At 40.2% G+C, this 14,726-nt stretch overlaps 1 protein-coding gene across 1 annotated transcript in view; it reads left to right on the forward strand.

Moving 5' to 3' along the window:
- The window catches only part of LOC140233926 (WASH complex subunit 5-like), a 37,190-nt gene that overhangs the window by 17,605 nt on the left and 4,859 nt on the right, over window positions 1-14,726 (forward strand). Inside the window, exons 15-21 of the mRNA XM_072314014.1 lie at window positions 2,192-2,267; window positions 3,134-3,244; window positions 3,799-3,939; window positions 4,537-4,617; window positions 5,442-5,543; window positions 6,967-7,146; window positions 12,921-13,045. Of these exons, the coding sequence (XP_072170115.1) occupies window positions 2,192-2,267; window positions 3,134-3,244; window positions 3,799-3,939; window positions 4,537-4,617; window positions 5,442-5,543; window positions 6,967-7,146; window positions 12,921-13,045 (816 nt within the window). The remainder of the gene's footprint in view (window positions 1-2,191; window positions 2,268-3,133; window positions 3,245-3,798; window positions 3,940-4,536; window positions 4,618-5,441; window positions 5,544-6,966; window positions 7,147-12,920; window positions 13,046-14,726) is intronic.

A 14,726-nucleotide genomic window follows, 5' to 3' on the forward strand; every position in this document is an offset into this window, starting at 1 on the left:
GCTTAAATTGTGTTTCCATCATAAAATGACATTATCCATGTCTTCGCATTTCATCTGTGAATTTTCCTACCTCATATCTCCCTGTCTATTTGTATCTCTCTGATAGTCTTCATGTATAAAGCTCTTTTACATCGATCTATTGATCTATTGATCTATTGATTATTGTCAATCCCTCTCCTTGTCTGTGTAGTCCTACTGATATAGCCATGTGTCTGATGCTGTATATCAGTATTTTCAGGCCTTCTGAACATCTTGCTTCAGCGACACAATTGTTTATTTTTTTTTTTAAACAGATTGGCACTTGTCCCCCTGAGTGTCTCTCCGTTTTCTTGATTCTCGCAATTTGATTAGATTTTTTTTTTTTCAATTTTAACACTTATTTATTCTCAAAGTAAATATCTTTTTATAGCTTTGACTTCACACTGCATTGTTGGTAAATGATCTGACAAGTTTAATGCCATTGTTTTTCTTTTGTTTTTGTTCAGTAAATATTGTTGATTTCTTGTATTTATGCCTCCGCCACGAAGTGGTGCCGGAGGCATTATGTTTTCGGGTTGTCCGTCCGTCCGTCCGTACGTACGTCCGTACGTCCGTACGTCTGTACGTACGTCCGTCCGCTTTCGTTTACGCGATAACTTGAGTAATGTTTACTGGAATTTTACCAAACTTGGTCCAAGTATGAAGTATGATGGGGCAATGATTTGATTAGATTTTGGGTGAAATCGGCTAAAGGTCAAAGGTCAAAGGTCAAGGTCAAATCATGAAATTGTATCCGTTTACGCGATAACTCAAGACTGGATGGAGAAAATTTCACCAAACTTTGTTGGAGGATGATGTATGATGGGACAATTACTTAATTAGTTTTTCAGTGAAATCGGACAGAGGTCAAAGGTCAAAGATCAAGGTCAAATCCTAAAATTTATCTGTTTACGTGATAACTCAAAACTGGATGAAGCAGCTTTCACCAAACTCGGTCCAAGGATGATGTATGATGGGACAATTAGTTGAGTAGATTTTAGTGACATTGGCAAGAGGTCAAAGGTCAAAAGGTCAAGGTCAAATGCTAAAAATGTTGCTATTTCCCCCATATCTATGCAATGCCAGTAGTTATTTTCTTGAAACTTAGTGTAGACATGTACTACTGCGGAAAGATTCTTCAGAGAGAGTTTCATGTCATAAGGTCAAAAGTCAAAAGGTCAAAGGTTAGGTGAAAATGTTGCAATATCACTTTTCTCGCAAATGGTTCAATGTATCTTCATGGAACTTGGTACATATGCATGTACTGACTGGCAGGGATTATCTAGGGAATTTAGGGGTCATGGGTCAATAGTCAGAGGTCAAAGGTCAAGATCAACTCCTAAAAATGTTACTATTTCCCTCATATACTAGTATATGCAATGATTGCATTATTAGTTTTAAAATTTAGTATATGTACATGTATTACTTAATGAAGATTCTCTTGGAAATTTCTAGCCAGAAGGTCAAAGGTTAAGGGTCAAAGGTCAGGTTTGAATGAAAAAAATATATATATATGTACTGTAATTACACTCTTTCTTCATACCTTGAAAATTATACTCAATGCATAAACTTATAATAAGGTCGGTCAGAAGTCAAGTAAAAATTTTCAATTCCCCAAATATGTGTACCTGCACTCCTTAATAGACAATTATAGCAAACCCAGTTCATGGAAAGTGAGCATTCAAGATATTTCTGACAAACCTGTCCGATATTTTGCCAGTTATGTGAAACTGTCATCACACATTGTGAAGACATTGTACTATACACCTCCATTGGGAGAATCGTGCATTATGGCGGAGGCATCAGTCGCCATAGCGACATTTCTAGTTTTTTTTTGAACTTGTTGAAGCGCATTGAGTCTATGTAGAAAAGTGCCATGTAAATATTGGTTATTATCATTATTTATATGCATACATTTTTTTTTTTATTTCGCATGTTAATAAATGATTTTCTTGTCTCTTTACATTTGTTTCTTCTTCTTCTTCTTTTTTTTTTTTTGGTCTCTATTTAGCAATCTCACTGTCTCTACTTCCACCTCTCTTCTAAATGCATTCTATTCCGACGATGAAATACCCATTCAGCTCTCTGCTGTTGTGATATAGTGTAAGAAATTTCAGAAAGTGATGCAGCAGAGTAATATATCATCTCCTACCCCACTTCTCTCTTCCCCCAGCTACACTCCATTCATGCAGCAGGGGATCAAGAATTACCCCGCCCTCGTCATCAAACTCAGGGCAACCTTTCTCAAGGTGAGGAGTCGTTCATCCTGTGTGTGCAAGCTAAAGCCATTCCCATAAAATGCATGTTTTAAAACGTACTGATTGCAGCCACAGGCAAGGTGTACATCTTCTAGTTTCTAGATTTATTTTAGCACTGAAGATAGAAGCTTGTAGATAACTCCAGCAAAAGTTTTCCAACAGACATAAAAGTAAAACTTCTACTCGGGGAATTACCTTAGCAGTGGGAATCAGCCAATCATGCTATGTAATTTGCCATAATCAATGGAATAGGCAACGATAACTGTCAATAAAAATCAATTATGAACAAGGTCCTCCACCATGTTTTCAAGTACATTACTGTATAAGCTGTTATTTTCGCGAATTTCGTGAATTGCAGTTGGATCGCGAATGTAACAACACACGAAATTGTCTCCATGCGCTTTGTTAATAGAGCATTAACGTAAGCATCGGTGTCGATTCGCGAAAACAACATCTCACGAAAATGTCTATGACCTCGTCATTCGCGAAAATATCTGTATGCGAAAATAACGGCATATACTGTAGTATGTGAACAGGGCTGTCCTCTAAAACTATCTTCACATGAAAGTGGCACATGAAGTGTCACTGTGAATGAAGCATTTCTGTTATGACAAGTCTGCAAATTTTTCGTCAAGTTCAAAAATCTGTGCTTGTCACACTTTGATGTCTGGCAGATAAGCATCATTGAATGGGTATAGATCAATCTGATGTAATACTGCCTTGACTAGGTTTACTGTTTGTGAACATATTGCCTTCGATATTTGTATATTTGTGAAAGATATCTTTGTGCTCAAAATTTGTGAGCATAATTCTGACTATCTCTGATTTTTGTCATTTCTCTGCTCCTTCTATGGCAGCTCGCTTCGGCTCTTGATTTGCCCCTGATCCGCATCAACCAAGCCAACAGCCCAGATCTTGTCAGTGTGTCCCAGTATTATTCCAACGAGCTCGTCGCGTATGTTCGGAAGGTAAGTGCTGTAAGAGCTTATGACCACACCTGTATGCACTATGGCACAATTTGCTTCTTAGAATCACAGCTTGCTACACATCAAACTGCTCTATTTGGCTCTTAGTATCCTTTATCAAAACCTGACACCCGAAAATAGAGTAGCTTGGAACAAACTAGTCATTTAACTTTTTGCGAAACTTTACAGGGATCTCTGCAAGGATGCTTAAAAGAGCTGAGAGGAAGGGGCATTTCATAACCCTCTACCACTCAAACCCCTCCCAAGTGTGCCATGAGGGTTCAATTCAAATTTTGTGCCGTTCTCTGTATATTTTCTTTGTACTGATGTACATATGTGACGTCACGAACTGTTGTAGTCTTCTCATCCAGCATTTGCTGCACCAGGACTTAAAAATTCATAATTTTCGCATGGATACCCTCTTCTCTGGTGTGTTATACTATAGATATTTCTGCATTCTCTTAATCCACTTATGTCTGATGTATTTGGGTTCCATTCTCCTTGAAATAAAAGACTGAAAATTGATCTTGAACTTGACTGATTGCTTCTCCCAACAGGTGCTGCAGATCATCCCGCAGACGATGTTCTCCCTCCTCTCCCAGATCATCCAGCTCCAGACCCACCACATCAAGGAGGTGCCCACGCGGCTGGAGAAGGACAAGCTACGGGACTATGCCCAGCTGGACCAGAGATACGAGGTGCGCAGTGCCCAACTACGTACGGGTGACTCCCGTTGTAACAAAGTTCTTGGGACCAGCAGTTTTCTTTTGTTTTATCGAAATTTCATTATAGTCAAAAGGAATTTTGTACAATAGACTTTAATAAGAGTAATGATGGGACCTGAATTTTTAATCTGTTGTTAAAAAAAAGAATGTTGTTATAACTGTGCTTGTTATAATGTGACCACCCTGTAAAACATACAAACAAATATGCATTCCTCGATATGCCTAGATGATATCCACAACGTGAATCCATAACAGAGTTCTCGTCAGTATTAGCCGGTGGTTCCCACAGATCTGTCTACTTGGAAAATAAAATCTCCAAAACCGGTGGATTAATTAAATATAATAAAACCTTCAGTACAACGTCCTTTCTAGTTTGTTGTAAGCACTTTGAACTCTGACTAATCCTAATGCATCATATGGATACCAGATGACCACTACCTTTTTTGTAGGGTGTTAACGCCCACCTGTAGTGTGTTCCCAGGTGACAAGAGCACTAGTTGTGTTATCGCGACTTATTTTCCCCTCATCTTGTATTCATGTCTCCTTTGTTTGTTTGGTTTTTCCGATCAGGTGGCAAGGCTTACTCATTCCATCTCGGTGTTCACAGAAGGAATTCTTATGATGAAGACAACTCTAGTTGGTATCATAAAGGTAAGCAGTAGTTCAAAGAACTGCACTTTGTATGCATTTTGTGTGTTTTTTTTTTCATTTCAACCAGCACCATAATGTGTCCACTGGTGTATACATCCACTGGCATACTTTGCTCGGCAGTTAATTGATCGGTGGTTTAAAGCTAGACATCATTGAATATGTATGAAATGATCCTTCCTTTCTTCTCTTCATATTACAGTTCCCCATGTGTGGGACTGATGCATTCTAAAACTGTCTGTGTAACATGACAAGACTGTTTTCTGGATTGATAGACCCTCTTGAGGATCGCGTTTCTGAAAGTTTGTTGACACAGTACGGTGTCTACCAGATGATAAGTGGAAGATGGCTGGATATTGATAAGAAAGCATATCAGGTTAAAGGTCCTGTTTACCTTTGGGAACAGTGATTTTTAAAAATTTCAAGATTTGAAATTTAATGCATATGTCTAGGTCTGTTGTACCACTGAACATCCTATCATATAAAATTTTCGCGATAAAGCCTAAAATATAACGAGACATCTGTATTTTTCTTAATAAACCGTAACTGTACACGGTTTAGTCTGGAAACATTTTTATTATAAGTATTGTTCACATTTTGTATATTTAACAATACTTAACACCGATTTTACCGATTCAAATTTTTACAGTGGTTGTTTCTATCCCTAACACACGTTTTAGAACTATTTTAAAGCACTAATGCTGGGTTTTTGTTTCATCTGCAAATGGTAAATTATGCCTTTAATACCTACAAGGCAGGACAGAAAGGGATAATGACCATGATGAAGATGCGCTTCATGTCGTTGCGTCTTCTCGTCTCCTCAACAGATTGACCCCAAGCAGCTCCTGGAGGATGGGATCCGCAAGGAGCTCGTGGCCCAGGTCGCCAGCGCCCTACACAGTTCCCTCATCTTCAACCCCAAGGCAAAGGTAATGTCGCCCCCATTGTCTGACCTATTAGTCACATCCACTACAGGGTCATGAACATGTGAAACCAGATCATGATGATCATGATTCTGGTCTTAAATATACCCTGGGATTCCTGCCACTTGTGTAACCCCCTGTCGCTATGTACAGCATCTGTTGTTCGATGTATACGCCTCCAACAAGCGAGACATTTTGAGCCAAATACATTGTATCTCGTCCTTGGGATGGGGCAAACTGGACATGTATAGAACTCAGCATCTCCTGTTTACAAGTCTAGTCTCTGCTTTATTTGAAATTGGTCACCAGTGATTGAACATTTTTATTTCCTAAGTTGCCTTGCTATTCAACTGCAATTTCCTCCATCCTCTTCACCCCACCCTTCCTGCTGCATCTTTCACCCCTCCTACCCCCCCCCCCACCTTCTCAACCATCATTATTACTACTACTCATTGGCTTCCTCTTGCCTTCTCCTGTTCTACCCTCTCTTCATCTTTCCCGTCCAATCAACCCTTTGTTATTCCATCTACCTCTCCCTCTTCCATCCACCCCTCTCTCTTCTATCCATGCCTTATCTTCTTTTTACCCTCTTTCTTTTCCTTCTACTTTCCCCTCTCTTCCACACACATCCTCTTCACCATTGTCCATTATTTGTCCCTTCCTCCTTTAACCTCCTGCCACTTCTTTTTTTCCTCCTCCTCTGATTGCCCCTTTCCCACCTTCTTCATCCTTCCCATTCCTCCCCCCTCCCCCACACTTGCATCCTTTTCTTCCTCTATTACCTGCCCTCTTTGCCCTTGATCCACCATTTCCTCGTATCATTCCATCTTCTTCTAATCATGCCCTCCTCCTCCTCCCCCGATTCCTTCCTGTTCTGCTCTTTTCAAACTCCCCCGGATCTTCCTTTGTGACATACCCCTCCTTCAACTTCTTCTTCAATCCATTCCCTGTCCTTCAACCCCTTCTCTCCAACCCATTTCCATTTTTTCAACCCCTCCATCCAAACCCCTCCTTCCAACCCCTCTCCTTCATTTTAATCCCCCCCCTCCTTCTAACCCCCTCTTCTTCAAACCCCAACCTCAACCCCACCTCAAACTTCTCCCCTCTTTCTACCCCTGCCCCCTTCCACATCATTCCCCCTTCCAACTTCTCCTCCTCCTCCCTACCCCTTTTTCTTCTTCCAACTCCTCTTTCTAATACCTCCTCCTCCTTTCAACCTCTCCTCCTCCACCCCACCCCTCTTTCTAACCCCTCCTTCCAATCATTCCCCCTCCTTCCAACTCCTCCCTTTTTTCCAACCCCTCACCCTTCTTCCAACCCCTCCCCCTCTTCCCAACCCCTCCTCCTCCTCCCCACCCCTCCCCCTTCTTCCCACCCCTCCCCTCTTTCTAATCCCTCCTTCCAAACCCCTCCCCCACTCCACCCCCAGGTGTGCGAGCTCATGCCCAAGCTGGATGCCCTGGGAGCCCGCATGGATGGCTTCATCCGCTCCTTCGAGTACATCCAGGACTACGTGGACATCCACGGCCTCAAGATCTGGCAGGAGGAGGTCTCCCGCATCATCAACTACAACATGGAGCAGGAGTGCAACAGCTTCCTTCGCACCAAGGTCAGTGTTTGTGTGCACCATCTTCTCAAGAAGATTTACTGTAAAACAAGGAATGTTTGTATGCATTTTGATATCACAAGAACCAAGGTTTGCAATATTAAAATGGCATGTGAAAGTTCGTGTGTACACTTTATGCATCAAATATTTGAGGCAGTCGCGAAAATTTCATGCCGTGAAAGAAAGGCCAGCGGCTCTCATTCACAAAACTTTCATGATGCAAAAACATCTTGTTTTATAGTATGCACTTTTGATAACCCCTCAGAAGGGAATGCCTGTGTGTTATGCTGCCCGCTTACAGGCAATGTTTGAGAAGTACATTATGTTAATGTTGTTGTACGACTTATTTCACCCCTTTCCGGCTGGCAGTTTGTGTTGCGTGTGCGTAGTAAAAATGCTTAAACATTAATTAATGTGACTGGTTGTCCATCATTAAATAGTGTTCATTTAATGACAGAAACCTTCATTGACAGATAGGGTCAATGCACTCTGCAGTGTTTTTAAAGATTCACTTTTCCTGTTTTCATACCTTATCTCAATGATTGCTACAGTGTAGATCACAGAATAAGAACGTCAATAACAGCCACACTTCCCCCCTAGTCCCCATCTCATCCCCACTTTAACATACCTCACCACTTAGCACATGATTTTCACAGGATACGTGCTGACAGGAAAACGTGGCTAATAGCTCGCGCCAAGCAGTAGTGAATCAAACTCGGGAGTCAAATATTTTTGATGATATCTATAGATTAAAAAAAATGTGTGAGTCAATAATGATGGTGGTTTTCATGGGTGTGTTAACATCAAAATATGGCTAGAAGCTTAAAGGGATGGTACAGTATTGGTGGAGATGAGAATTGGGCTTTTAACTTTTTGCAAGATACCAAGAAAACACTTATGATAAAGTACAGAGCATACCATTTTAAGAGGTATTCAAAGTTCATTTGATGAAAATCAGGTTTGGAATGACTGAAACATCCAAAAACAAAGTAAAACAAAGCGATCGTAATAAAGTGTGGGTCCCACACTTTATTAGAATTGCTCTTTTTTGGATATCTCAGCCATTTCAAAACCAATTTTCATAAAATAAACATTTAATTCCTCATAGAATTACATGCTCTTTCATATTTCATAAGAGGTTTCTCATTATTCGAAGCGAAGCGTCTATTTAGTGTGGCTAATTGTCTCCTGAATCATAAGAAGTCATCACCCCTTCCAGCTCATGTGAATGCTCAATCCTTGGCACAGCTCTTCATCCAGTTCTTCAAGTCAAAGATTAGTAACATATGTAGCAAATTTCACGCAGATGTCACCCCTCAACCACCCTTGCAAACAAGTGCATATTTGTTATCATTTGAATCTACCACTCCAGCTGAGATTGAGAAACTTCTGCGCAACATATCACCAAAGTCCTGCGAGTTAGATCCGATTCCTACCATCTTAGTGAAAGAGTGTGCTACAGTTTTTGCACCTATAATAGCCAGCATTGTTAATTTGAGTCTTCAGCAGGCATCAGTCCCAGTCTCATTGAAGTTGGCTTACATTCACCCTTTGTTAAAGAAGCCATCCCTTGATCCTGAGGCTCTGCAGCATTACCGGCCTGTATCGAACCTTCCATTTTTGTCCAAGATTCTTGAGCGTGTTGTCTTTTCACGATTATCAGACTATCTGCTGGAGAATAATCTCTTAGATAACCGTCAGTCAGCATATCGGCCGCATCATAGTGTTGAGACCTTACTAGTTAACTTATCCAATGATATTTTGAGAGATATGGATGATGGAAAGATTACTGTTCTCTTACTGCTTGATTTATCATCAGCATTTGATACTGTTAATCATACGATTCTGGTGAATACTTTGAAGTCATTAGGTGTTAATGGTAAAGCTCTTGAGTGGTTCAAGTCATACTTATCTGAAAGGTTTCAGGTTGTTTGCGTTAATAATGCAAAATCTGATCCTGCTCCATTAGACTGTGGTGTCCCACAAGGATCTGTCGGGGGCCCAACGCTTTTCTCGATTTATATGACTGGTTTGAAAGAGATTTTACATTGTCACTCTTTTAACTATCATTGTTATGCTGATGATATCCAGATGCTGTAAAAGTGGATATTTTCGCGTGACTAATTTTTCGCGCTAGGCCGGGTCAGAAGAGTTTCGCATGTTTTTAATTCCGCGGAATCAAGACATCACGCACAGGAACGTATGGCAAGCAAAAATATTCGCGTGTTTTTATTTTCGCGCTAGTTTCTGGTTGCGCGAAATGCGCGAAAATTTCGACACCGCGAAAATTTCCACTTTTACAGTATATACATCATTTCTACCTACCCAAACCAATGTCGTTGACATCATTCAGAAACTTGAGGCTTGCATTCATGATATCAAAAAGTGGATGAGCTCGCATTCATTGAAGTTAAATCAGGAAAAGTCAGAGTTGTTATTTATTGGTTCCAAGGTTCTACTTGACAAGGTTAGTCTTCCTTTTTTAACGGTTGACAATGATGTGGTTATTGCTCCATCTAAATCATGTAGAAATCTTGGAGTATTATTTGATTCTACAATGTCCATGTCTGTTCAGATCTCTGCTGTCTGTAAATCCGTGAGATATCAGTTACGCAATTTGGGCATTATTCGCAAGTATTTAACTCGTTCAGCCACAGAAAAAATAGTTCATGCTCTTATATCATCCCGACTCGACTTTGGTAATGCACTCCTATTTCAGCTACCACAATCTCAACTTTCACGGTTACAAAAATTGCAAAATTCAGCAGCCCGCATTGTTACCCTTACCAGGAGAAATACTCACATTACCCCTGTTTTGTCCTCATTGCATTGGTTACCTGTTGAATCTCGCATTGTATTTAAACTATTACTATTTGTTTTTCATTGCATACATGGATCTGCCCCAGAGTACAATGTTAATTTACTGACATTTTATAATCCTTCCAGATGTTTAAGGTCATCCGATTGTAGATTGCTTGTTGTTCCAAAAACGAAGAAATCATGGGGGGATCGGTCGTTTGCACATGCTGGACCTTACCTGTGGAATCAGTTGCCTCAAGCTATCCGTCACATTTCGAATGTTGACTCCTTTAAAGTTGCCCTCAAGACTCATTTGTTCATGACCATTTTCCAGTAGAATTGTATATTATGATGTATATTTTTTCATTATCATTATTGTGTCATTCATTTTCATGTGCATGTTTGTGTAAGGATTTTTGTATTTCATGACTTACTTCTTCTACTGCGCCTTGAGCACATTAACTATGTGGAACTGGCGCATTATAAGTACCCTGTATTATTATCTCACCAAAAAATGTTAGAAACCTGAAATTAGGTCTCAACCAAAACTATACGATCCCTTTAAGCCAGGTAGTAATGAATTAAACTTGAAGGTCAAATATTTTGATAATACATTGGATCTACTGATGAAAATGTGTGAGTCAACAGTGATGATGGTTTTCACAGGTGTGTTAACAGCAGAGTATGGCTAGAAGCTCGACCCAGACAGTTATGAATTATGAAAACTTGAAGGTGAAATATTTTGATAAAATCTATTGATGAAAATGTGCCTGTGAATAATGATGACTCACTCGCAACAATCCAGCCACATTTCCATCCAGATCATCTAAGGCCGTGTTCATGCGAATTTCGTAGCCAGAATCACAAACATGAATCATGATTCAAAACGGCGTTTCAAATCACGTCTCAGCGGAAGAGCGTTCATGCGGGCTTTGGCAAAGCTGATTCTGGCTCTGCTCATCCTTTGCCATTGCGCAGCGCACTGCGCAGTTTGACCATGTCTCTGCAACTTGAGCCAGTAGACCTCCTTATGCCAACTGATTAGTCAGTTTATTATAGGCCTTTACGTTTTTATTTCGGTGAATACTTTCCAATAAGCTGTGGCATTCAGGCTCTGCCCACAGATCGAGGAATAATCGTAATTCTTCGTCTCTCCAATTGTTTTCCCTTGGTAGACACAGCGCTGCAGCCATTACTATTATCAACTCAATCGGAGAGTAATTACGTGTATTATTATATTAAACAGCTAGATACTATAGAATCGGTATATGGCGTTGATGTAAACAAACAAGTGCAAGTATGGTACCGAAACACACGATTCATAAGACGTACACAAGCACGCGAACAGAACAAGAAGCTGTGGGATACCCCATGAGACACGCATGCGCACAGCGCACAATGACGTCATAGAATCATGATTGAAATCGCGGTTGCGTTCATGCGGTTTCGGCGATCGTGATTCTGGCAGAATCATGATTCAAAACACCCTTTTTTCTGCATGTCAGATCGGTGTTTTGAAACGCGTTTAAATGGAAAAATCGCATGAACGCAACGCAACTAAACACGTTTTGCGACTAAACGTGTTTAGAAATGCAATTCTAGTTTCGCATGAACGCAGCCTAGAAGACTGACAAACTGTAGCTGGAAAAACAAAAAAACAAAAAATCTGAAAAAATGTAGTCTAGGTCATGATATCACGATAGGTATCAGAGCAGTGAAACAGGTGGCGTGAATCAGTAGCATGCTGTTAGCCTGTTTGCCTTTAATGTTATCAGGACATGGGGGGGTTGTGACATAATGCAACCAACCGACCGAGCTTGTGTTGTGTGTGTTTTCTTGTGCTGCCCTTTCTTTTGACAAACGAAGAGTGTTCTGTCCTTTTGATGGGACACACACAGAGTCAAGGTGCCATTTCTGAGTAAGTCATGACTTGGTTGACACAAAAGAATCCACCTCAACCCTCACAAAGGGCATAGGTTTTTGTGTGTGCTTTTAAACTGGAGTCAATGAATATTTCTTGATTCCATTCATTAACTCGAAGGTAAAATAATAGAAATGCTACGTTGTGATACAAAAATAATGAAAGCCAAGAAGGGTGAAAAGAAAAAAAAAAATCAGGCAGTAGCATGCAGCCCATTGCATTGTAATTGGTGTAAGACATTATACTTTGCACACAGTGCAGAATGAAATGATTTAAAGGACAAGTCCACCTTCATAGACATGTGGATTGAGTGAATGCAACAATATTTTAGAACACATCAGTGAAAGTTTGGGGAAAATCGGACAATCCGTTCAAAAGTTATGAATTTTTGAAGTATCTGCGCAGTCACTGCTGGATGAGAAGACTACTACAGTGTATGATATCATATGCGTACGACGATGTAAAGAAAATAAAAAGAGAATTTCACAAATCTTCACTTTTTGAAGAAAGTGCACATTTCTTCGACTTGTTACTGACATATGTTAAGGGTAATATTATTCCCCCTGCCTTCTGAAAGAGAGAAGTCAAGTGTTCTTTTGTTATGCGAGAAAAGTGAAAATATGTTGAATTTTCTTTATTCTTTCTTTATATCGTTGTACACATGTGACATCACAAGCTATAGTAGTCTTCTCATCCAGCCGTGAGTGAGCAGTATAGGACTGTGCAATTTGTATATTACACTAATACTTTGTTAAACAATTCATATTTTTGCAATGTGCATCACTCTTGTAGTATGTGTTACCATGCAACTCAATTTTTACACCTTTTTGTTGTACATTGTTAATCAGTGCTTTTAACGCAAAAGTTGAATGCTAAGATTTGCCTAGCACTCAGATACAAGCCCTCTCTGTAGATCCATCACAGTGCTGAAAATGAAAAACTGGAGGCCGAGATTCAGGTCTGAGGGCCAAAATGCAATTCTGTCTATTAGACCGAGGCAAGTCGATGAAGGCCATGAAACAGATTTTCCAAACATACTGTCACTACCATAATGCAGGTCCATGACTGGCAGAGCGTGTACCAGTCCACCACGATCCCGATCCCCAAGTTTCCGCCCGTCGACAGCTCCATCAACTTCATGGGGCGGCTGGTGAGGGAGATCCTCCGCATCACCGATCCAAAGTGAGTCTGCTAGAATGGAACCTCCCGTTAACTCGCTCAGCCCCACTGGCTACACGTCTATGTACAATGGCATTGCCGTTTTAAGATGGCAGTATTACTAGGATTAAGGGGCTCAGGTGATTGTACTTCAGTCCAATCTTAGTTATCAAGGCCATCAATTTTCTGGATCTTTCTATTATCAGGACGTGGACTTGCACATGGTTGTCTTCACATTTATAGTGTGAAATTTTAGTAACAGTATCAAACAGCAATATTCCCTGGCAATTGCGAGGAAATGAGAATTCAGGAACGCAATGTACGATACATGTCAATCACTGAAGAAAAGAGTTGCTTTTAACTCTTATCAGTTGCACCACCACTGAACAACACATCTGATTCGCATAGCACTGGATAGAATTCTAAAAAGTCAGAAAGGTAAAACTTTGACATAACTTTTCACCAGCATTTCCTACTTGTCTTGTCAGAAGCTTAATAGAGAGGGATTTCAGACCAAAATTCAAAAATACTTTCATTCTGTGCCCGTGGGCAATGAGCCAGTTTGTAATTAAGTGTAGCTCATGTACACATGGGTACAAATGACCCTTCTTTTTTCTCAGTTGGTTAGGCACTTCACTAGTTTTCAAAGCGGCATAATGGACCAGCTTACCCAATGTAACAATATATGGAATTCATGTTCGAACAAATAATGATCTTGCGTTCAGACCAGGTCACCAGAATAGTCCATCAGTTAACATTTTAGCAAGTATCCTGTTCATTGTTTTGTATCGAATGCAATAACAGATTTTTTTTTTTTCATATTGCGAAATACCATTCTTGCTGTCAGGTGCATGTGCTGGCAAGCACCGTTTAGATAAGGATCACGTGAATAATCATCACATCACAGATGCTTATCTCAGTGAATTAACAAACCAAAATGCCCGTTGGTACAAATGACCTTTTTCTGCTCGTGCGCAAAGTGGAATTACGAACTGGTCTGTTGTGAGGAAATGAGAAATTAGGAACGCAATGTACAGATGTCAGTCAGTAAAGAAACCAGTTATTTTTGGCTGAAACTCTCTCAGTTGCACCACCACTGAACTACACATCTGATACACATGGCACTTGATAGAATAATTCTAAAAAGTGAGAAATGCAAATTTTTTACATAATTTTTCTCCAGCATTTCCTTCTTGTCTCATCAGAAGTTACACTGGAGAGGGATTTCAGACCAAAATTCAAACAGACTTTCAGACTGTGCACGTGGGCAAACCCTTTGAAAATTGTTTCTGGTCTGCAAGAGGTGTGAGACTTTGCATCTCTCCCCTTTTAAAGGTACTAGCCCACATTTGCAAACCCACGAAAATCAAAACTGCATAAAACAGGTCCAATATGACTTCAAGTACAAGGTATAACAGTAACATACCTCACCTGTCGCTCTTTGTCTATACCATTCGATAAAAGAGAGAAAATCATCGTTTTAAAATCAATTTTCAAACCGGGTCAACCCGACCCAAAATCGAATTACGAGCGCGGGCTATAGTTACGTACATTGTACATGTAACATGTACGTGGACCGGAGCTAGCGAGCTTTATACGCATGCATACGGATTACGGTGCATTTTCATTTATTTTTATGAAAGTAATGGACTAATTGGAACGAAATTTTGCACAGGTGTTACTGCAATCATACCCAAACTCCATG

Source organism: Diadema setosum, chromosome 10 (genome assembly GCF_964275005.1).
Source record: "Diadema setosum chromosome 10, eeDiaSeto1, whole genome shotgun sequence".
Classification (NCBI taxonomy): domain Eukaryota; kingdom Metazoa; phylum Echinodermata; class Echinoidea; order Diadematoida; family Diadematidae; genus Diadema; species Diadema setosum.